Source organism: Carcharodon carcharias, chromosome 13 (genome assembly GCF_017639515.1).
Source record: "Carcharodon carcharias isolate sCarCar2 chromosome 13, sCarCar2.pri, whole genome shotgun sequence".
In the NCBI taxonomy this organism is placed as follows: domain Eukaryota; kingdom Metazoa; phylum Chordata; class Chondrichthyes; order Lamniformes; family Lamnidae; genus Carcharodon; species Carcharodon carcharias.
The window spans coordinates 130,329,853-130,354,606 of record NC_054479.1 but is presented as its reverse complement, the minus strand read 5'-3'; the positions used below and the strand labels follow the sequence as shown (position 1 = coordinate 130,354,606).

The window sequence follows — 24,754 nt, the reverse complement described above, 5'->3', positions numbered from 1 at the left end:
TTGCGTGGATAAAGTAGGGGAGTGGGACTAATTGGAATGCCTTCTTTCAGAGAGCCAGCACAGATTTGATGGGCCAAATGGTCTCCTGCACTGTTAAAATTCTGTGAACTGTGCTAACAACAGTATATGCTTTATATATTTCACTGGTTTTTCGATATTCTACATAGCACCCTTTCACCGATTTTGCATTTAAGTCTGTTTTATATCTAAAGAATAGAGGGCATCAGCTGTGGCTTAGTTGGTAGCACAATCAGCTCTGAGTAATTAGGCTCAAATTCCAGCACAAAATTTAGGCCATCACTTCAGTGACGGACTGAAGGCGATGTCTAATTCACAGGTGGATCTAAAAGATGCCATGATACCATTTTGAAGAAAAGCAGGGACATTCTCCACTTTGTCATGGCCAGTATTTATCCCTCCAGTAGCATTTAAAAAAAAACTGACTATTGTTGTCACATTGCTTGTGGGAGCTTGCAGTGCATAAAATGACTGCTGTATTATACTTTGCAAAAGTAATGATACTTCACAATTCACTGTAAAGCACTTTAGGGCATTGCGCAAAAGATGCAAGACAAATCTAAGTCTTTTAAAAAATATATAAGTACGACATTTCCTCTTTTTCCTTCGGACTGTTAGATATCACATTCTGGGGTTAGAACAGTGTCATGTAATCCAACTAAGTTCTACTTTAATATCCTGACATGAAGTAACTGTTCTTCATTCAAGTTTCATTTCTACATGTCCTGGTCAATGACATTTTGAAAACCAGTTACTCCATTCATTGTTAAAAACAAAAAACTGCGGATGCTGGAAATCCAAAACAAAAACAAAATTACCTGGAAAAACTCAGCAGGTCTGGCAGCATCGGCGGAGAAGAAAAGAGTTGACGTTTTGAGTCCTCATGATTCGAAACGTCAACTCTTTTCTTCTCCGCCGATGCTGCCAGACCTGCTGAGTTTTTCCAGGTAATTTTGTTTTTGTACTCCATTCATTGTGACTGTCTTGCCAATTTTTTTTGGAGCTGAGTAATAAAAGTCTTGTAATCCTATAAGAAAATAAGGTGCATCTTGATTTCTGACCTTTTTTTTGTCCTGGCCAAACTGACCAGTTGTGTAAAATTTCCAGACTATGCTGTGAAGCAAGTATCCCGTATTAACTGAATTTTCCAGTATAACCATTTTTAAATTCATTTTTCCACAACTATTTCCATTTTGGAACTTATTTAAAACTTTATTCACAGTTTAATCACTTGAATAAATTTTGTTTTTGTGACTTAATAACTTCAATGCCTGTATCACCTTGCTTAGATACAGTACAGGTGTAAAACTCCTAAATTTTGCCTAAAGTATTATTTGCACAAGTCATTTAGCAGGTCTTTTGCCATTGGTTGAGATCCACCTTGAGTATGTAATCAACATTGAGACTTCTGTGCAGTACTAAGGAGTGCTGCATCGCCTGAAGTGCCACTGTCCAAATGTAATCTTAAATCATGGACCCATCCGCTCATTTAGGTGATTGCATAATATTGTATTCATTGGTCAAAGCAAAGCAGAAGGGTCTCCTTGTGTTCAATGTTTTGTCACATCTCACTATACGTACATTAATGCTGCATTGAACTACAGTGATTGCAGATCAGAGGTAATTAATTGGTTGTGAAGTGCTTTGGATATAGAGGCATAGAGTGATTTGTGACAGAGGAGGAGACCATTCGGCCTATCTCTGTGGAGCAAATCAATCAGTCATACCTGCTCTATCCACATCACCCTGCAAGTTTATTCCCTTCAAGTGCTCGTCTAATTTTCTTTTGAAGTCATTGATCGTCTCTGCTTCCATCACCCTCGTTGGCAGCAAGTTCCAGGTCATTACCACTCACTGTACAAAAATGTTCTTCTGTTGAAAAAAATGTTGTTCGTCACATCCCCTGTGAATGTGAAAGTGCTAAATAAATGTGAATTCTTTATTCTTCTCAATGTACTGATATACAATGAAAATTAAACATCAAAGACAATATGAAATATTCCAACAAAATTTGATTTATAAGAGTTAACTTGAGTGGTAGACTACACCATTTTCCTGCAGTTTAACTTCCTCTTTACCTCTGATGTCTTATGCAATATAGAAAGGTACACAGTATAGTGCGCACATTGCGCTTGTCACAAAGCAGTGATGCATTAAGATAATCACATGATTTCATATTTCAGAGGTGCATCTGAATTTAGATGTCAGTATCATTAAAACGCATTCCAGCATAACAAATGCTGGTAGGGCTTCTTCAGCTGGCCTTGGTGTTCACTGATAGGAAGTGACAGAATTGGCCAGGGTTCTACAATGATCCCACTGAGTGGTTTCAAATTGGGGGATGAGATTAGTCATGTTTATGATGCCCCCACAGCTAAATAACATTTGACACTCATTATCCAAACACATGTAAATAACGGCCAATTGGACAAGCTACTGGAGATCACCTGGTGCCTGTGAAAGTTTGCAAAGCAAGATGTTAACACCTCCATAAGGGATGGGATAAAAGCATATGCCACCCCATCTTTTTCTTGAATATCAATTCAAATTTTGTACTTTGTTAGGTTTAGTATTTGTAATTTCAAAAGATAAATCAAAATCTTCTTTCAATGTTTTTGGATTTGGATCATCTCTTCTGGCTAAAAGCATGCTGCCTTTAAAATTTGTTTTGGTGCACTTTTTTCCCCCTTCAAAATTATTATTTTTTCCTGCTTTTTCCTTGAAATAGCTGACTGCTTCTAGATTATAGATTGAGCAAAACCTGTATCTTATTCAAATGATTATTGGGTTTGTGTGTTGGCAAGTGCCAACAGTGTTAAACTTAATGTAGAGCTGCAACAAGTTGGCATTTACAACTAACCTATTTATGATGAACTTTGAGCAATTTATATTTAATGCGATAGTTATTTAGAAACTGAGCATACATCCTTTGAACATACATTTTCATCATTTTTAGTGCATAGAATATTTCTTGCTGAAACGTAGATGCCCAGTCCACAATGTAAAATCACTGCAATGAGAATTTGATGTAATTGGGACAAGCACATGAGTTCAAAAAATCAAATCAAGGCAATTGCAGTCATGTTTTTTGCTTATGATGGTTAATAAAGCGAATTAAGAACCAAATTTTTGAGTATCCATGTAAGACTTGACTCCAAGGGTTTTTGAAGGTGTTTTACAATGCCATGTTCTATTGAACATGGGAGTCCTAGTGCTTGTATCACAAAAGGTGGGTACAGCAAGTAATTAGGAAAGCTAATAAGATATTGTGGTTTATTGTGGGAGGAATTGAGTGCAAAAGTAGGGAGGTTATGCTTCAGTTGTACAGGGCACGGGTGAGACTGCATCTGGATTATTGTGTACCGTATTGGTCTCTTTAAGAAAAGATGTAAATGCATTAGAAGCAGTTCAGAGAAGGCTTACTAGACTAATACCAGAAGCGGGTGGGTTGTCTTACGAGGAAAGGTTGGACAGATTATTCTTGTATCCAATAGAGTTTAGAAGAGTAAGAGGTGAGTTGGTCAAAACTTTTAAAATCCTGAGAGGTCTTGACAGGGTGGATGTGGCGAGGATGTTTTCTCTTGTGGGAGAATCTAGAACTAGGGGTCAAAGTTTAAAAATAAAGGGTCGTTCATTTAAGGCAGATGAGAAGAATTTTTTTCTGCAGGTCATGAGTCTTTGGAACTCCCTTCCTCAAAAAGCAGGTTCTTTGAATATTTTTCAGGCAGAACTAAATAGATTGTTGTTTAACAAAGGTGTGAAAGGTTATTGGTGGTAGGTGGGAGGCTATAGTCAGATCAGTCAGGATCTTATTGAGTGATGGAGCAGGCTTGATGGCTGAACGGCCCACTCCTGCTCCATGTTCATGTGAACTTCTTGTTAGAATGGCACTATCCCTTATGTTTTTCACCTAAAATTAACAAAATAGTAAGCTGAACTTCAAAAGATTCTTTGATCTGCAAAACTCAAAAATATTGGAAATGTTGGGTATCATGCGAGTACAGGCATGTCATATTATAAACTTTGTCAGTACTTGTAAAAATTGGACACAAACAAACCATTAAGATGACTGCTGCAAATCATGACTTTTGGCATTTGGACTACAGACAATATCAAGACCTGGTGAATACCCCAGTTAAATATAGACATAGCTGAGGGTTCCTCTAAGCCATCTGTGGAATCAAACATCTAATTGTCTAAGAATGGCCAACACCTAAAGACTGTGGAGTTTCCAGACTGCCTATGTTTCATATTGAACAAAAGGGAAGATCGAAACCACTAATTTCCCATTGTGTCACCACAGCACCCCTCCCCCATCCAAACCAGACTAGGTGGGCCTTGGAACTGTAGACCCACCCAGAAGGAAAGAACAGTTTGGACCAGTACTCATATTTCCCATTTTTCACTGGTGTTCCATTTTAACATGCACAAGACCAGTTCAGAGCAGGGTTCTTGTTTCTTCTGTTTTTTCCTCCTGGAAATATGATCAAAATTGGCTTTGGGAGCTACAGCTGTATTATCTCAGGACCCAGCAGATCCATCAGCCAATCTGAGAGCCAGGTCCTGAAACTAGCTGCAAGCCTTCAAGCAGCCATAGTATATAACCTGTTTTAGTTTCACAGTTCACCTTTGAACCAACCTCCTTGATGTTCGACCACAAGAAACCTCTCAAACTGCTGTTAACCTTTCGCTTTACAAGATCCTCGTTTCAACTTTGAATCATCGAATCCAGTCAAGAAACCACAGGACTGCTGCATGGGAGACTGGCAGTTGTAAATAAGAAACTGAATTAATTGTGATCTATGAAAGTGCACTATGTTTATCTGCATCCAATCTGTGTGTGTGTGCATGCATGAGACCTAGCGTGTGATGTTGCATTAATTTAAGCGTGAGAATAAATAACTTTATTTATTTTAAATTCACAAAAGTTTGCTGCTGAATTATTTATATGGAATACACACCAAGAAAATACACGGCTCTTTCCACATAAAACATACCGATCACGGGCAGTAAGAGAACACATCCATTCTTTCCGTGACTTGTGGATCTGAGAAGTAGTAATGCCATCAAAGCTCATTGATTCCACTAATCAGTTATCACACAATCAGTTTGTTTTCTTTTCAGTGGAAACATTTATTTTTCCTGTACAATGTGTAAGTCGTACAGATCCCTTTAGTCTGTGTCATGAAGCTATTAATATATAAAATATTTTTCTTTCAAAGTAGAGGTTTAGTCTGCAGGTGTGGCTTATTTGGATTAAAGCCAGCTAGCCTGGGTGCCTTGTGTACCAGTTTTGATATGTAAGAGAGATAGTGTGCATTTGTATTTTTTGAACACATCACTCAAGAAGTGTGGTGAAAAATGATAGCTGTCTAGCAGATACCAAGCAATATGTTTATGTAACTAATAAAATTGGCACCATGAAAAGGGTTTTATTGTTAGAGAGGTTTAGTTCAGGGGTTGTTGATACAATGAAAATTAACATTCAATGGGGTGATAGGTATAACTTCAGTTTTTGGGTATGCAAAGCAGAGGCAATGTGAGATCAAAAGGCAGCTGAAGTGAAAAGAACCTCATCTTGAATTTGTAAGGTGAAAATGCTTTGCCTGGCATCTGGTTCAGTCTTAAACCTCGAACCGGTAGCCTGATTCCTGATTTCAGAGTTGCATCTCAAACATACCACTTTAAACAACTGTCATAACCTATCATTTTAAGTTTTCCTCTGGGACTTTTCAATAACTCAGTTGCACCAACTGCATCGGTCATAACAATCTGATTAGTATGATGGTTAATGTAATACATGTTTTTGGTAGCTGAAAATTATAATTTCTACCCAAGCATGATTTATCAAGTAAAATTAAAGTACTGTTGTCTGTTTTTTATATTTAACTCAGTTAAAATGTAAAAATTGAAATGCAATGTGCACGAGCATTTTGACTGATAGAAGCAGTTAATTGGTACAGAATGACTATTCTGTTTTTGTAAGAATCCAGTTCATGCCACTGAAGTGAAAGCTCCTGGGAAAGATCACACAATATCTAACATAATGTCACCTTGTACAACAACTTGGGATTGTGGGATGGTGACCAAGAGGTTGCTAAAATGTTTGCCTTCCATTTATGTAGCACTGTATTAGACTCTTAGAAATGTTGCAGTGTTTCATACAGAGTGCATTATTTTTAAGTCTAAGGATTGATATGCCGAAAAATAAGATATGCAAAGTTCATAATTATGTAAATTCTACTTATAATGCTTCTTATAAGGAATTACTAAAATATAGTCAATCAAACAATCAAATTGAGAGTTTTGCAAAGCATGTTTAAAAAAAAAATCCATTTACTATTCTGATAAAATACTTCAGTCAGATTCAAGTGCTATTGATGAAAATAATTTTCCTGTTTTCGTTGTTGGCTGTAGTACACACAAGTGAAATTCTTCCTACTTCAAGGTTTCTTATGTCTTCCTGTAGAACTCTGTCAACAAGTGATGATGTTCAGGATCGAGAAGCTGAAAAGGGCCGCTTGGAGGAAGCTTATGAGAAATGCGACCGTGACTTGGATGAATTGATTGTACAGCACTACACAGAACTTACCACAGCCATTAGGACATATCAAAGCATCACAGAACGTATCACCAGCTCACGCAACAAGATCAAGCAGGTGAAGGAGAATTTGCTTTCATGCAAAATGCTACTCCACTGCAAAAGGGATGAATTACGCAAACTGTGGATTGAAGGTATTGAGCACAAGCATGTACTAAATCTGCTTGATGAAATTGAGAATATCAAACAAGTGCCACAGAAATTGGAGCGATGTATGGCAAGCAAACATTATCTTCACGCCACAGACATGCTGGTAGGTACATTGTGCCATTTGTCTAAAATGTAAATGTAGGCTCGTACATGTTGCTCAATAATTAATCTATGCAGATTGAATCCCTGAAAGTAAAGGATTCGAGTGGAATTACTGACTGTTCTGTGAAAGTATATTGACAAACGTAAGGAATAAGAGCAGGAGTCGACCTTACAGCCCCTTGAGCCTGTCTGCCATTTAAGTGTGACACAATTACTAATAAAGCTAAAAGGGAGAGTATTGAAACATATCTCATGATGTTTGGTTATAAAAGCAAATAATCGTTTTAATCCTGTGCTATTCCCTGGTTCCTTTTTAAGGACATTGATGGACTGGAAACAATCATAGAAAAGCAACAAAGGATGTTACTGGCTTCAGTTTTAAGCTCTGAAGAAAGGTTCACAGATTTCTGCCTGTTTTCACTGGAGAAAGTTGGCCAGGTCTTTAGTTGTACCTGAAAGAAATAATGAATTTGTTTTATACAGGCCATTTATTTTAAACTGCAAAGACAGATGTAAAGTACCACATTCAGAATCTTCAGTTAATGTTCAGGACTAACACAGGGTAGTAGATATCTGAAAAAGATTCCTAGAAAAAGGAGTCTCTGCTATTTTTGGTTAACTCTTTTATGGAAAAATTTGATATTGGAGAAGTTAGCATGGTGGTTATGTTTTTCTTGAGCTCTCTGCCCAAAAGCAGACCCTAAGTGAATATTTGCTGAATTTTGTGATTTTTGTACTATGGGTAGGGCAAGGAGGCAGGCCCCAGAACAGCAGTTGAAACCCGTACCGTTGGGGTTAATCTAATCTGCATGCTAGCCTTCTAGCCAACTGGGCTAACTGCTCTCCAGTGGTTATGTTACAGGACTAGTAACCTGGAGGTCTTGACTAATGCTTCAGAGATATGAGTTCAAATCCTGCCACAGCAGCTGATGAATTTCAATTCAGTGAATTAAATAAATCACTGTCAGTAATGATGACCACATAACTACCAAAATGACATTGGTGGATCTAAAGGATTTTGAATGACCTTTTAGGAAAGGAAATCTGCCATCCTTACTTGGCTTGGTCTCGATTCGACTTCTGACCTAAAGCCTTTTGCCTTCTAATTACTTTCAGAGATGGCCTGACAAACCAATTAATTATCAAGAAGGCAACTCACTACTATTCTTTCACTGGCAATTTGGAATAGGCAATAAATGCTGACTTTGCCAATGATGTCCATATTCTGTAAATGAAGTTTAGAAAAAAATCCATTCCACATAATCAAACAGGTGCTGCAAAATCTTTATATATGTCATCTGTTCATTCAAACTGGTCAAGGTTGAATAACGTAGATTGTAATCTGAGATTGATATAGCATCCTTGGGTAAGAAGAAGTTCCGAAGAGATTTTTCTTGTAAATTTTAGATATGCTATTTCCTCTGGTGTGAATATAAGTTGGGACTTGACAGCAGGTAAATTGTACATAGCCTGTAGTAGTAATTAACTTGCTGAACTGAATAACCTGATTTTTATATAATACACTGAAAGATTTTAAAAACGTGCTATTGCTGACTTTTTGTCAACAAAATTTCTGGTACATTGGATGTTTTCTTTTATAAATTGTATGCCAGTCTTAAAATCTCCATCTACGCAAGAAGTGAGCCAAGTTTTATTTTTTGTTGGAAAGAAAGAAAACAAAGATTGGGGTTCAGCTCAGGAAGACTGACAAAACAGTAAGGACCTTAACAAATTTGCAGAATTGGCATGTAAATGCCAAATGCATTTCGATATTGCTACGTGTGGCAGCAAGATTAAGGAGGCTGTCTACTCCTTGGCAAATAATTTTGTAAATAGGATAGCAGAGCAAAGAGACTTTGGTGTGCGAATAGACAAATCATTAAAATTAGTGCAGGTTAAAAAGAAGCCTAAAAAGTGCAAACAAAGTGTTGGAGTTCACTCCTAGACAAAGAGAACTCTAAAACTGAGAAATTACACTCAACTTGTGCAGAACCTTGGCTAAACCACATTTGGTGCACTGCACATTTCTGGTCTCCATATTCCATAAAGGATGTGGAGGCATAGGAGATTCACAGTGATGAGAAAGTACAACTATTGAAAAAGATTGAACAGCCTGGGGCTCTTCTCTCTAGAAAAGAGAAGATTGAGAGCTGAGCTGATATAGCTCTTGAAAATTATAAAGGAGCTTTTTTTAAAATTCCATAATGGGATGTGAGCATTTGTTGCTCATCCCTAATTTCCCTCGACCTGAGTGGCTTGCTTGGCCATTTCAGAGGGCAGTTAAGAGTTAGCCACATTGTCGTGGGTCTGGAGTCAGACTGCCCCAGGTAAGGATGGCAGATTTCTTTCCCAAAAGGACATTAGTGAGCCAGTTTTTGCAACAGTCAATTAAATTTTCATGTTCAGCATTACTGAGATGAGGTTTCAATTCCAGATTTTATCAATTGAATTCCAATTCCATCGGCTGCCATGGTGGGATTTGAAACTAGGTCCCCAGAGCATTAGCGTGAGCTTCTAGATTACCAGTGATATTGCCACTGCGCCACTGTCTCTCTTCTTCTTGGCACCCCCTGCTCCACCCACAACGGTAGATGTAGAGAGGCTGTTTCAACTTGTGGAGCAGTTCAAAAATAGGGGTTATAAATACGAAATAGTCACCAATAAGCAGCATTTAGCAATAAATCCAACAGGGAATTCAGGAAAAACCTCTTGATCCAGAGAGTGGTGAGAATGTTGAACTCACCACTGTATGGTGTAATTGATGTGAATAGCATTTTAGGGGAAGCTAGATAAATACAGGAGAGAAAAAAAAACAAAGTTTTGAAATAAGATGACATAAATGAGATAGGAGGAGGTGAGTGGGGAGCACACAGACTGGTGTAGTCCAGCTGTACCGATAAGGCCTGTTTCTGACCTGTAACTTTTACGTAATGTAATTAACTTGCACCTATTGCACTTGTGGCATGGCATTAAATGCTTCACTGCCATTTAATTACGTTAGAAATGTAGGTGATATTTTAATGACACTGTCCAGCATGATCCCACAGAAAAAAGCTACCTTCCTTTGAATCGCTTGATGAGCTTAGTTGTTATAGGTGTGCTGAAGAGTGTGGTTGTGCTGGTGGTTGACTGGATGACAAGGCATGGGCTGGTCCGTCACTTCAGTCTTTGAAATTTAATTGTGATAGCTGAACATCCTTGAGTATGAGTGAGCAGCACTCAATCATTGGTGAAATAAGATGTAAATGGTCATTTTTATTGCTTTTGTTTCTATACATGCCTGATGAAGGTTGAAAATGCTACAGGCTATTACATGAAGAGCTTTGGGATAGCATGTGTTTAAAATGTAACTTTTTGTGACTGGACTAATTACTGTCAATACCTTGTGCAAGAATGGAAAACATCTGTTTTTCTGCAGAGCACAAACTAGACTTCTTGGTTAGTTGATAATTCTACCCTTCTATTGTTGGGTTCCTCCAACATGGAACAGAACCCCAACACTATATATTTTAAAACTTTATCCTTATTCCTATTTCTTATTTTTAAACTGGACTTTTATGCTGAACAAAAATAAATAAGATGGTTGACCCTCTGTCTGGAAATTATCCACAGCGGTCTCCAGAACAAAAAAGTTCTCTTAGTTTCAGGAATGTCACACCTTGTTATTCCTTAAGGAGCTTCTAACAGACCATCTGGGACTGCAGAGATCAATTTCAAAGGGAGCTACAGGAATGTCATTTGCATTTGATAAGCCTTTGCTAGTGGAGTCCGTGGGTCTGTTGACACAATGCCTTCCCAAACACCAGACCTTCTTCATGAATAACACCCCTTTCAATCCATAATGGCAGAGACATTATCACTCCTGAAATTCAAAGCCAAATTCCAGACACTGGACAAACATGCTTTGCTGAAGTCACTGTTGAGAAGGAAGGTCACATGACCAAAGACTCTAGCCTTTGGAGCAGTTTAATATTACCTTTCTGAGCTGTGCAGCCAGTCTGCTGTTTAACATCCAACTGGCAGGCCACATAGAAGCCAGCTCTGTCCAGGTTGGACCACCAGCCCATGTAACCTGACTCTACTGCAAGATTTTGTATAATTGCCTACAGAACTTACACCATCTCTGCATGCCTACTTCATCTTGCAACATCAATGCAGCTTGAAAAAGCAAATCCTACACTACTGGTCTCCAGCCAACCAACCATTGAATGCCTATGTGAAAGACTTCTTCAATGGACTCTGACTTTGGGACCCTGGAACTCATGAGAGTTCCAATGTTCAGTTTTTCTGTGGTCTTTGTACTGTAAACCTCCTTTCCTATATTCATCTCTTTACTGTCTGAATGCAGAGTGGGAAGTTGAGCAGGATCAGTGAGGGGAGACTTCTGCCTGAGTGAGACACAGACCGAATGAATATATTTGGCAATTTGGTTCAAATCGGGAATTCAGTGCATAGGGGGAAAGAGGTGCTTTAGGTAAGGTTTACTGCAGGAATTAAACTGTGCTGAGTGGGAGATTAGTGAAGGATGGGGGCTAGGAGGTGCTTTTTTTTTTCTTCTCCTTTTCAGCCTCCAGTATTTGATTTCCACTTTGCTGCAGAAGGAGCAGGTAAATCAGTGACTGATATTATTAGAAACTGTAAGTTTTATCAGTATTGTAAAGTTTACTGGTAGTGCAAAACCTATTGTAGTTTTCATTAATAATAGCTAATTAATTAAATAACACATATTGGAGATGGCATGTGCTGTGATTGCAGGATGTGGGTGCTCTTGTATACCACACATCTGCAGCAAGTGTTTGCAGCTGCAGGAACTTCAGCTCTGAGTTATTGAGCTGCAGGCACTGTGACACATCAGGCAGGGGGAAAATTACCTTGTCGCTTTATTCCAGGAGGCAGTCACACCCCTTAGGATAGGGTCTTCTGATTTGGTCAGGGGCAGGAGGGTGTGACTTCAAGTGAGGCAGGCAAGGGGACTGAGAGAGCAGGAATGCGGGAGCTTACACCCTTGCAATTGTTCGACAGGTTTGAGGTTTTTTCAGCTTGTTTGGATGAGAGTGGAGCCTACAGGGTGGATGAGCAAACTGGCCATGGCACCATGGTACAGGAAGCCATTCAAATGGGGTGAGTTACAGAGAATGTAATGGTAGTAGGGGACGGTCTCGTCAGAGAGATTCACACCGTTCTCTGCAGCAAAGCGCATGAGTCCAGATGGCTGTGTTGCCTGTCCGGTGCCAGCGTTTGGGACATCTGGTTGGGGCTGGAGAGGAACTTGCAGTGGGAGGGGGATGACCCAGTTGTCGTGGTCCATGTTGGTACCAATGACAGGCAGGACAAAGAAGGAGTTCTGCTTAGCCAATATGAGGAGCTTGGCACCAAATTAAGAAGCAGAACCTCTAAGGTCATAACCTTTGGAGTATTACCTGAGCCACGTGCAAATTGGCATAGGACAAATCAGATTAGGGAGATGAATGCATGGCTCAAAGACAGTGGGAAAAGTGAGTTCCATCTCCTGAGGCACTGACACCAGTACTGGGGAAAGTGGGACCTGTACCATTTGGACGGTCTACACTCGAACCATGCTGGGACTGGTGTTCTTGCAAGTCATATTACTAGGGAAGCAGAGAGGGTTTTAAACGAAGTAGTGGGGACAAGGGATCAAATTTGGGAAGATGTGGTAAATCAAAGAGTAGAGGGAAAGCAAAAGAGAAAGCTATTGCGGGAAATCAAAAACAGACCCTAACAGGAAGGGATAGAGAGTACAAATCTTACAGTTCGTCAACAGATGAGGCCAGAGGTTATAAAAAGGATAAAACGGAAGGCTCTGTATCTGATTGCATGAAGCATTCGAACCAAAACAAATGAACTGAGAGCACACTTAGAAATAAATAAGTACAGTTTGACAGCCGTAACAGAAGCATGGCTGCAGGAGGACATGGATATTAAAGGGTGTAGGATATTTAGGAAGAACAGGAAGCGAGGAAAAGGTGGAGGGGTGGCTCTGTTAGTTAATGATGATGTTAGCACAATAGAGTGGGATGACCTAAGTTCAAGAAAACAGGATGTGGAAACAGTTTGTATAGAGACAAAAAGTTACTTGTGGGGGACAGGCCCCCTAATAGTAACCACGTGGTAGGTTGGAGTATAAAGGAGAAATAATGGGAATTTGTCAGAAAGGCACGGCAATAATCATGGGAGATTTTAATCTACATATCTTCTGGAAAAGTCAGATGGATAAAGGTAGCCTGGATGAGGAGACCATAGAATGTTTCCAGAATAGCTTCTTAGGGCAGCATGTTCTGGAGCCAACCAGAGAGCAGGCTATACTCAGCCTGGTATTGCGCAGTGAGATAAGATTAGTTGATAACCTTATAGAAAAGGCACCCTTAGGTTGCGGTGATCATATGATGGAGTTTTACATTCAATTTGAGGGAGCGAAGAGTTGGTCCAAGACTGTTTTTTAACTTAAATAAGGGCAATTATGAGGACATGATAGCAGAGGGTCATGAATTGTTGCAATTCTCTTTCTGCAAAGGTGGTGAAAGCAGAGTCTTTGAATATTTTTATGGCAGAGGTGGACAGATTCTTGGTAAGCAAGGGTGTCGGGGGGGTAGGTGGGATGCAGATTTGAGATTACTATCAGATCAGCTATGATCTTATTAAATGGTGGAGCAGGGTCGAGGATTCAAATGGCCTACTCCTTGCTCGTACGTTCATACACTTTTTTGCAGGTTTTGAATGTGCAAAAATAAACTAACCTTCTGAGTTAATCCTAACTAGAGTTTGCTGTAGGGTTATCAGTAAAATTGGATCTCTCAAAAACCAAGGGGTTGGGAAAATATGCCCCTGCTTATTTGTAAAATAAAATTACTAATTCATAAGATGTTATGTTTGCAGAAGAGATAAGAGGAAAACAGTGCTGTTTGAACTGACCTCCTCCTGTCCGTAACACTGTCTGAAGGAGTGCTGCCATTCAGCAACAAACTGATGTACAGCTTCAAATTATCTTTACTACCTAAAAGCACAGCTTTTGTTTAACTTATAAAGCAGCACTCATATGACAGATATTTAAGCTGCCCCAGAGCACATTATTTTAATGGCTATGACTCTTAGCATCTCATGTGTTTGTCTTTTTTAATTCACAAACAATTTGTGCTTGAGATACATTCAAGTTGGTGCATTAATAATTAAAAATATTAATGATCATGACTGAAAAAACTAGGAGGAAGAGAGACAGGGAATCCAGAGGATGATACAGGTGAGAATTTTACCAGTTACCGATAGATGTGAAATTTTGTGGTGACGATCACAGCATTGGTGAACACCTTTTATGCTCATCTAACTGCATTTAATTGACATCTTTGAAATTTTGTTGAAATTCCAGGCTCCTAAATTGTATTATTAGAGGTCAAGGAGTCTCTTCTTGTGACCACCTCATGCTTGTACATCTCTGCATGGACACTGCTGAACCAGCTGCTTTAGCATTTGACATTTACTAGACTGCAAATTGGCTTTCAGCAATATCCAGTGAGATGTTAAGGTTAAACACATGAGGATTATGTGAGACTTTGAGATTTTGATGTTCCTATCATTGCTGCCCTTGTCCTTTTTGGTGGTGGAAATTGCAAGAGAGGGAGATCTTAGTGTAGTAACCTCAGTAAATTGCGACAATGCATTCTCTGGGACCCATGTGCTACAGCGACAGGGCATTTAAAATACAGAGGTTACATATGGTGGCAGGGATATGGGTAGAGTGAAATGCTCTGCCCTGAATTTTGAGCTGGACCCATTGAGACAAGTGCATTCCTGACTTGACCAAAGAGTATTGCATACACCTGGATGTCCACAACCTGGATCACATCACTCATCTGATTAAGGAGGGCGGTGTTTGCACACCAAAGGAATATAATTTAAAATGCAAAATGGCATCTCCTCCCCCATCGGTTTCCACCCCCACACCCATAATGACAGCAGGGCTATCAAATATTAGAAACATAGGAACAAAGACAGTAGAAGGAGGAGTAGGCCATTCGGCCCTTCAAGCCTGCTCCTCCATTCATTATGATCATGGCTAATCAGTAGGCTGCTCCCGCTTTCTCCCCATATCCTTTGATCCCTTTCGCCCCAAGAGCTATATTTAACTCATTCTTGAAAACATACAATGTTTTGGCGTCAACTACTTTCTGTGGTAGTGAATTCCACAGGCTCACCACTCTGGGTGAAGAAATTTCTCCTCCTCTCAGTCCAAAATGGTCTATCCCGTATCCTCAGACTGTGACCCCTGGTTCTGGACCTCCCCACCATCGGGGACATCCTTTCTGCATCTACCCTGTCTAGTCCTGTTAGAATTTTATTGGTTTCTATGAGATACCCCTCATTCTTCTGAACTCCAGCGAATATAATCCTAACCGACTCAATCTCTCCTCATATGTCAGTCCCGTCATCCCAGGAATCAGTCGGTAAACCTTTGCTGCATTCCCTCTAGCAAGAACATCCTTCCTCAGATAAGGAGACCAAAACTGCACACAATATTCCAAGTGTGGTCTCACCAAGGCCCGGTATAATTGCAGCAAGACATCTCTGTTCCTGTACTCTAATCCTCTGGCTATGAAGACCAACATACCATTTGCCTTCTTTACCACCTCCTGCACCTGCATGCTTACCTTCAGCAACTGGCGTATGAGGACACCCAGGTCTCGTTGCACATTCCCCTCTCTCAATTTATAGCCGTTCAGATAATCTGCCTTCCTGTTTTTGCTACCAAAGTGGATAACCTCACATTTATCCACATTATACTGCATCTGCCATGCATTTGCCCATTTACTCAGCTTGTCCAAATCACACTGAAGCATCTCTGCATCCTCCTCACAGCTCACCCTCCCACCCAGCTTTGTGTCATCTGCAAATTTGGAGATATTAAATTTAGTTCCCACATCTAAATCATTATATATAGTGAATAGCTGGGGTCCCAGCACCGATCCCTGCGGAACCCCACTAGTCACTGCCTGCTATTCGGAAAAAGACCCGTTTATTCCTACTCTTTGTTTCCTGTCTGCCAACCAGTTTTCTATCCATCTCAATACACTACCCCCAATCCCATGCCCTTTAATTTTACATGCTAATCTCTTATGTGGGACTTTGTTGAAAGCCTTCTGAAAGTCCAAATAAATCACATCCACTGGCTCCTCCTCATCAACTCTATCAGTTACATTCTCGAAAAATTCCAGTAGATTTTTCAAGTGTGATTTCCCTTTCATAAATCCATGCTGACTCTGTCCAATTCTGCCACTGTTTTCCAAGTGCTCAGCTATTAAATCTTTTATAATGGACTCTAGAATTTTCCCCACTACCGACGTCAGGCTGACTGGTCTATAATTCCCTGTTTTCTCTCTACCTCCCTTTTTAAATAGTGGGGTTACATTAGCTACTCTCTAATCTGTAGGAACTGTTCCAGAGTCTATAGAATCTCGGAAGAGGACCACCAATGCATCCACTATTTCTCGGGCCACTTCCTTAAATATTCTGGGATGTAGATTATCAGGACCTGGAGATTTATCAGCCTTCAATCCCATCGATTTCCCCAACACCATTTCCCTACTAATACTGATTTCTTTCAGTTCCTCCCTCTCACTAAACCCTGTGTTCCCCAACATTTCTGGTATGTTACAACATTTCTGTATATTGACCTGCACTTCACTATTTAGATATTTTGAACACTGTTAACGTATCTTGAGTTGGATGACTAACTTCTTGTGGTGACCACTTTCGCCATAATGCTCTTATTTCCTTTCGCAGATTAAATCCAGGCGGATGTCAGTGCTGGCTATCTTAGGCTTGTAGCCCAGATTCAACTGCTGTGTTATGCTGTCTGTGCAACGTGGGAAATTGTGTCATCAGCACAATATCTGTCCATGTGGACTGCACGAGCCACAGCATGCAAGAAGTAGGAGTTTGTTATAGCAGCTGAGACTTCACAACAGAAGTTTGGATTCGGTCTTTTTGAAGAAATTATTATGATCATATGAATTAAGCATAATTTGACAAAAGCAGGGCTTTTATCCTATGATTTATATTTTAAAAAACTTGTTTTACTTTAAACCATTTACAAAACAGCTCAAATGTTGGTGCCTTCTTTAAAATTCAACATGGAGGACCAAAAATTGAAAAGCATAATATTGCAGATGCTGGAAATCTGAAATAAAAAGAGAAAATGTTGGAGACACTCAGCAGATCAGGTTTCATGTGTGGAGAGAGAAACAGAGTTAATGTTTCAGGCTGCTGATCCTACATTAGAATAGGAAAAAGTTAGAAATGGAATAGGTTTTGATCAAGGGGTGGGTGGGAAATGAGACAAAAGGAAGGTTTGTGATTGGTTGGGAAACAGGAGGGATTAAATGATAGAGGAGTTAATCTTATGCGGCCAAAAAATAAGCGAACAGACTATCAACTGGTTTGCAGAGTATTGTTTGCATTTTATCTGCCTAATTGTTTAAAATTGGTTAATCCTTTAATTGTGGCCAGTGATGAGTAATCATTTGATCATCAAACAGACCTGTTTTAACAATGCTCCGCAGTCCACATTTGATCTTCGCTGCCACATCAAAAAGCTCAGAATGGGCTCTGAGATTCATAGTACATAAACCTTCGTCAGAATCTCCACTTAACAAGGACAAACCTCAGCCCAAGCTGGAGTTATTTTCTGCATTAAGGAGATGAGGGAATGTGGAAATCCATGTGATCTCTGGTATAATATATAAGATGATCATAAGGCATTACTTTAAATATTAAGCTTGTGCCCACAACATCAGTCACACCACTGATAAGGTGCAGATTCTGGGCCATGTGAGACTTTTTCTGCAGAAAGAAAGTAGCTGTTTTTTTTGTTGTGGACATATAATTTATGTATTCGTTTAACGATTGAACAGGAGCAGAGACATCCTGACGGTAAATATTTTGTGTCAATTGCTTGCTCTCTTTTGCATATTTGTTGTTATCCCATCAGCTGCCTCAGAGCCAATGATGAAAGGCCCCCCTCAACAAAGCAAACCTCACCAGTCTTTTTAGGAAGACAGGTATCTTTAAAAATAACCTTTCCTCGAACCTTGTGAAGTATGTTTCATGCATTGTTCACAAAATCACTTATTCAGTGCAATACACTTGGTGTTACGTGGAGTTTGCCACAAAAGAATGCACAAAAATGTGGCCAATAAATTTAAGATCTATTGCAGAAATGTTCAGAGAAAAAGTCTTCAAAATGTTCTCATTGAAACTGATGGAAAAATTGTGTTTCAGTATTTCTCTCTTCTTCAATTTATGCGGTTCAGTGAACAACAACCTTTGCTTTCTAAAATTATCTTTTTGCTTACAAGCATATAAGTAATTTATGCAAGCACATGAAGATTGTAATTAATGCTTAGTGGATTGCATTCTTTAATTTCCTTTCTTTTTCCCCACTCAAATTAATTGGAGTAATTTTACCAGTGATGCGTGCTTCAGGTTTCTAAATTGAAATTGTAATTCCCATATTGTCTTCATAACATTGATGGAGATGGGATTTTATGACTTGCTTTATGAACTGAAACATTTCACCGTTAAAATTTTGCAGTAAGATGTGTTCCAGAATCTCAATCCTACTCCCAAAACAGTAAAATCACAGATTTGATGTAGAATAAAGCGCTCTCGCTCTCCGACCTTCTGGCCCATCTGTCACTTGCGAAGCCTCAGTCGCCCTCTCTGCCTGTGTCTCCCTTTTACTGTCTGTTTCTCTCGTACATTTCTGTGTCAATGTCTTATCAATTACCTTGTCATGGTTTGTTTATGTCAATTACATTGTTCAATAAAACAAGTAATGGATATTTGAACACTTTGAAATAGGAGATAGCTGGGACACTGGGGGGATGTGATGAGTGTTGATACCGAACAAAGTCCGTGAACTCTCACCAAGGGTAGCCTTTTTTTTCTTTCGTGGGATGTGGGCATCTCTGGTTGGGTCAGCATTTATTGCCCATCCCTAGTTGCCCTTGAGAAGGTGGTGGTGAGCTCTGTTCTTGAACCACTGCAGTCCACATGGTGTAGGTACACCCACAGTGCTGTTAGGAAGGGAGTTCCAGGATTTTGGCCCAGCAACAGTGAAGGAATTGCGATATATTTCCAAGTTATGGTGGTGAGTGTCTTGGAGGGGAAGATCCAGTTGGTGGTATTCCCATCTATCTGCTGCCCTTGTCCTTCTAAATGATAGTGGTTGTGGGTTTGGAGGATGCTCTCTAAGGAGCCTTGGTGAATTCCTGCAGTGCATCTTGTAGATGGTACACACTGCTGCTACTGTGTGTTGGTGGTAGAGGGAGTGAATGTTTCTGGATGTGGTGTCAATCAAGCGGGTAGCTTTGTCCTGGACAATGTCCAGCTTCTTCAGTGCTGTTGGAGCCATACTTATCTCGGCAAGTGGGGAGCATTCCATCACATTCCTGACCTGTGCCTTGTAGATAGTGGACAGACTTTGGAGAGTCAGGAAATGAGTTACTTGTCGCAGGATTCCTCACCTCTGACCTGCTCTGATAGCCACAGTATTTATATGGTTAGTTCAATCAGTTTCTGGTCAATGGTAACCCTCCAGGATGTTGATATTGGGGGAATTTAGTGATGGTAATGCAATTGGATATCAAGGGGTGATGGTTCGATTCTCTCTTGTTGGAGGTGGTCATTGCCTGACACTTGTGTGGCACAAATGTTACTTGTCAACCCAAGCCTGGAAATTGTTCAGGTCTTGCTGTATTAGGACATGAACTGTTTCAATATCTGAGGAGTCGTGAATGATGCTGAGCATTGAACATTGTACAATCATCAGCGAACAATACCCACTTATGTCCTTACGATGGAAGGAAGGTCATTGAAGCAGCTGAAGACGGTTGGGCTAGGATAGTATGCTGAGGAACCCCTGCAGTGATGTCCTGAAGCTGGGATGACTGATTTCCAACAACCATTACCATCTTCCTTTGTGCTAGGTATGAATCCAACCAGTGGAGAGCTTTCCCCCTGATTCCTGTTGACCACAGTTTTGCTGGGGCTCCTTGATGCCACACTTCGTCAAATGCTGCATTGATGTCAGGGGCAGTCACTCTCCCCTCATCTCGAATTCCGCTCTTTTATCCGTGTCTGAACCAAGGCTGTAATGAGGTCAGGAGCTGAGTGGCCCTGGTAGAACCCAACTGGGCGTCCGTGCGCAGGTTATTGCTAAGCAATTGTCGCTTGATAGCACTGTTCATAAGCCCTTCCATAACTTTTTATTGATGATGGAGAGTGGCCTGATGGGGCGGTAATTGGCCGGATTGGATTTGCCCTGCTTCTTGCGTGCAGGACATACCTGAGCAATTTTCCACATAACTGGGTAGGTGCCAATGTTGCAGCTATACTGGAATAGCTTGGCTTGGGGCACCGCAAGTTCTGGAACACAAGTCTTGAGTACTATTGCTGGAATATTGTCCGGGCCCATAGACTGCAGTATCCATTGCCTTCAATTGTTTCTTGTTACCACATGGAGTGAATCAACTTGGCTGAAGACTGGCATCTGTGATGCTGGGGACCTCCAGAGGAGACAGAGGTGGATCATCCACTCGGCACTTCTAGCTGAAGGTTGTAGCAAATGCTTCAGCCTTATCTTTTGCACTGATGTGCTGGGTCCTTCCATCATTGAGGATGGGGATATTTGTGGAGCCTCCTTCTCCAGTGACTTGTTTAATTGTCCATCACCATTCACGACTGGATGTGGCAGGACTGCAGAGCTTAGATCTGATCAGTTGGGTGTAGGATTGCTTAGCTTTGTCTATCACTTGCTGCTTATGCTTTTCGGTATGCAAGTAGTCCTGTGCTATGGCTTCACCAGGTTGACACCTCACTTTTAGCTATGCCTGGTGCTGTTTCTGCCATGCCCTCCTGAACTCTTCATTGAACCAGTGTTGATCCCCTGGCTTGATGGTAATGGCAGAGTTGGGGATATGCTGGACTATGAGGTTATGGATTGTATTCGAGTACAATTCAACTGCTGCTGATGGCCCACAGGGCCTCATGGATGCCCAGTCTTGAGTTGCAAGATCTATTCAAAATCTATCCCATTTAGCACGGTTGGTAGAGCCACACAACACGCTGGAAGGTATCCTCAGTGTGAAGGTGCGACTTCGTCTTCAGAACGGCTGTGGTGGTCACTCCTACCAATCCTGTCATGGACAGCTGCATCCGTGGCAGGGAGGTTGGTGAGGATGAGGCCAAGTATGCTTTTTCCTCTTGTTGGTTCTCTCACCACCTGCCACAGACTCAGTCTAGTAACTATGTCCTTTAGGACATGGCCAGCTCAGTCAGTCGTGGTGCTACCGAGCCATTCTTGGTGATGGATATTGAAGTCCCCCACCCAGAGTATATTCTGCATTCTTGCCACCCTCCAAGTGGTGCTTCTTCAAGTGGTGTTGAACGTGAAGGAGCACTGATTCAGCTGCAGGAGGGCGATACATGGCAATCAGCAGGAGATTTCCTTGCCCATGTTTGACCTGATTCCATGAGACCTCATGGCATCCGGAGTCGATGTTGAGGACTCCCAAGTCAACTCCCTCTGTGTGGCCACCTCTGCTGGGTCTATCCTGCCAGTGGGACAGGATATACTCAGGGATGGTGGTGGTGGTGGTGTCTGGGACATTATCTGTAAGATATGGTTCCGTGAGGATGACAATGTCAGATGAGTCTGAGAGACAGCTCTTGCAATTTTGGCAGGGTCAACAGGGCTGAGATTGCCTTTGTCACTTCTGGTGCCTCATTGCATAATGATATTTCGAGTCACATCTGAAGTACCTGTTTACCATTTTCAGTTAGTCCTGGGATTCATTCTCCTGCCATTAGCCAATTGCTGTTCTCATTCATAGCTACCAGGTGTCGATGCTAGGTGGTCCGTCTGGTTTTGTTATTTTTTTTTGTGACTTTGTAGTGGTTTGCTAGGCTTTTTCAGAGGGCATTTTAAAAGTCAACCAAATAGCTCTGGGTCTGGAGCCACATGTAGGCTATACCAGGTAAGAATGGCAGATTTCCTTCCCTTTCAACAATCGACTTTTTAATTCCAGATTTTGATTGAATTCAAATTCCATCACCTGCCATGGTGGGATTCGAACCCGGGACCCCAGAGTTTCTCCCTGGGCCTCGAGGTTACTTGTCCAGTGACAATACCATGACTACACCATCACCTCCCCACCCCGTGCCTTAGTTTTGACTTCACCAACTGACATACAGCCAGTGAACATGGGTAATAGAGAATGGTTGGCCTAAAGGTTAAGATTGAGAGCTAAGATACCTTCTTAGACAGGTGCAAGTGGCTGAATTACAGTGCCATAAATACAGGGTATCGTGCGTATCATTTTCTCCCAACATGAAGTATATTGTAATTGCAATTATTTTGGAGAAGAATGGCTGAAACCAAATGTAAATTGTCAGGATGCGATTTCACACTGTTGCTCTGTGAAGCTGAACCTTATGAACAATGGAAGAATGAAGTGGATAAATGGACATGGGTTCCGTCCTTGCCAAAGAATAAGCAAAGTAGGGCCTTGGCACTTCTGCTTCCCAACAGAAGCAGGATCAGGTGCAAGGTATTTTTGTAGCCAGAGGCTCATAATTTGGACACTAAGTAAGGTTTGGATAATGAATTTATGGACAAAATTTATAAGAAAGTTAAATGCCTTTGAGGCATGGTCAGGTTTTGATAAATTTAGAAGGATGGGATGGGTATTCCATAGAACAATAAATCTTGGAATTTAACAGGTTATATAACAGATTTCAGAAATTCTTCTTGGAGACCCCTAATTCAGTGCTGCTTTCAAATCATTGGATTATGATAAAGTATCGAACGTTGGCTTCTGTCATGACTGAAGTTAGATTATCAGAAAGATATACTTTTTGGAACAGATGTCTGAAGCTTTAAAAAAAATTGGGAGGAAACATTGATTTCCAGCCACTTTGATGGCACCAATGGAAGATTCAGCGGTAACACAAAAGATGGAGGATTCAATGCTGGCTGCATTTTGCGGCCATTCAGATATGGGGAGCAGGCATCAATACAAAAGAAGAACTATAAAACAAAGAAATGAGGTTAGAAATGCTTTTGGTAGCTCTGAAAGTTGACAGCAATTGTGTAATAATGGCAGGAGAATGAATCCTAGGAATAGCTGAAAATGGTAAACAAGTTCTTCAGATGCGACTCGAAATATCATTATGCAATGAATTGTTTGTAACGAAATAACTGGGATTTTGAAATGACACATGGCAAGGAAGAATCAGAAGGGGAAGATGACAATGCTGTTCAGTCAGAAGGAATTGTACTGGTCATCAGAAGTTTTAGTCTGGTATTGGGTGTTCTCGTTGTGGAATTCATTCAGTTGTGCTGTCTTAGACAGTGGGTGCATGTGCACAATATGTGGAGTGGATTGACTAAAGGGTTGTCTGGATTCTCTAAATAGTAAAGTTTTGAAGTAAGCTTCAGGAATATGAAAGTTCTACTTACTTCTGGTTCAGGTCAATCACACATTAAAGTCACCAAAGAGGGTGGTGATTCCATGTAAAATAGCCAGGGTAAACCATGTTATCAGAATGGATGTAACATCCAGTGAAATACCCTTACTGTTGAGTAAGCGTCTATGAAAAAGGCTGAAAAGTTCGATATGAGACATGATATGGCAATTGTTTTTGGTAAATCTGTTTACACAACAGGGACATTATCATATTCCCTTAAGACCTAATATTCCTAATCACGATGTTAAAGAACTGTTAATGGCATCAGGGTTAGGAGTTCAGGAAAAAAGGCAAATTATTTGAAAACTACATCAGCAGTTTACCCATCCATTTTGTCATTCATTAAAAATTCTCCTAAAGGATGTAAGGGTAATGGATGAAGAATGTCCTGAATTATAGAAGAGATCAGTGAGAAGTGCGACACATGTAAAAAAAAAATAGAGGAGGACACCATCATGGCCCTTAGTAAGTATCCCATTAGCAAGAGACTTTAATGAAATTGTAGCAAAGAACTTGAAGGTATGGGATGAGGGCAAAAGCATTTTTTCTCTTGCGCTTCATTGACATGGCAACTGGATTCCGTCTGTCAAAAGTAATACACAGTAAGGACAAATGCAGTTGTAGACAAGATAATGGGAAAAATGGATAGGAACTGGACTGGGAGCACTGGCTAAATTCCAAGCTGGCAATGGGGGGAATTTGCAAGTCTATGTGAAAATATGGATATCATAGTAATGAACACAGCAGTGGATAGTCTCTTTAGTAGTGGGGTTTGTGTAAGAAATTGTGCAGTACTTTTTGAGATGCTTCACAAAATCTTAACTGACCAACCGAGCTGTGAACCGACTTCTGCCCTGGCGTGGGCAGTCCATGTGAAGAATTCACTTCAAATGGTTGGGAGGCAAAGTCTTGATCTATTAGTTTATGCGAGAAATCTAAAAATGCCTTCAGTAATGGGGGATTATTCCCCTAGACTTGGAAGTGACTGAGCATGTTTTCTAAGTGCTTGATTGTCCTGCATGCAGGGAGAAAGGCAGTTCTCAAGGCTCAGGTTTCAGAGAAAGTTCAGTGAGCCTTATGGCACTACATAAAGCCGTCAAAAATAACTTTTAATCTAGGGGGCATATTACAGAAGAGAAGGGCAGAAAGAATGGAAAGGCCTGGGTGAGGTTCTTGGCACTGATGGAAAAATGGTAATTTTACAACATGGCAATCAAAGTGTTAGAGAAGTTCCTTGAGGTTAACTGATCATACATTTACAGAATGTGAATGGGTAACAAAGTGAAGAGAAAGTATGCACTTCACATTTGTTGGATAATTTACAAGGAGCAGATTATGGCAGTT

At 40.6% G+C, this 24,754-nt stretch overlaps 1 protein-coding gene across 1 annotated transcript in view; it reads left to right on the top strand.

Moving 5' to 3' along the window:
- exoc4 (exocyst complex component 4) overlaps positions 1-24,754 on the top strand; it is a 525,449-nt gene that overhangs the window by 3,261 nt on the left and 497,434 nt on the right. The window contains exon 2 of the mRNA XM_041202882.1: positions 6,488-6,872. Coding sequence (XP_041058816.1) covers positions 6,488-6,872 — 385 coding nt within the window. The remainder of the gene's footprint in view (positions 1-6,487; positions 6,873-24,754) is intronic.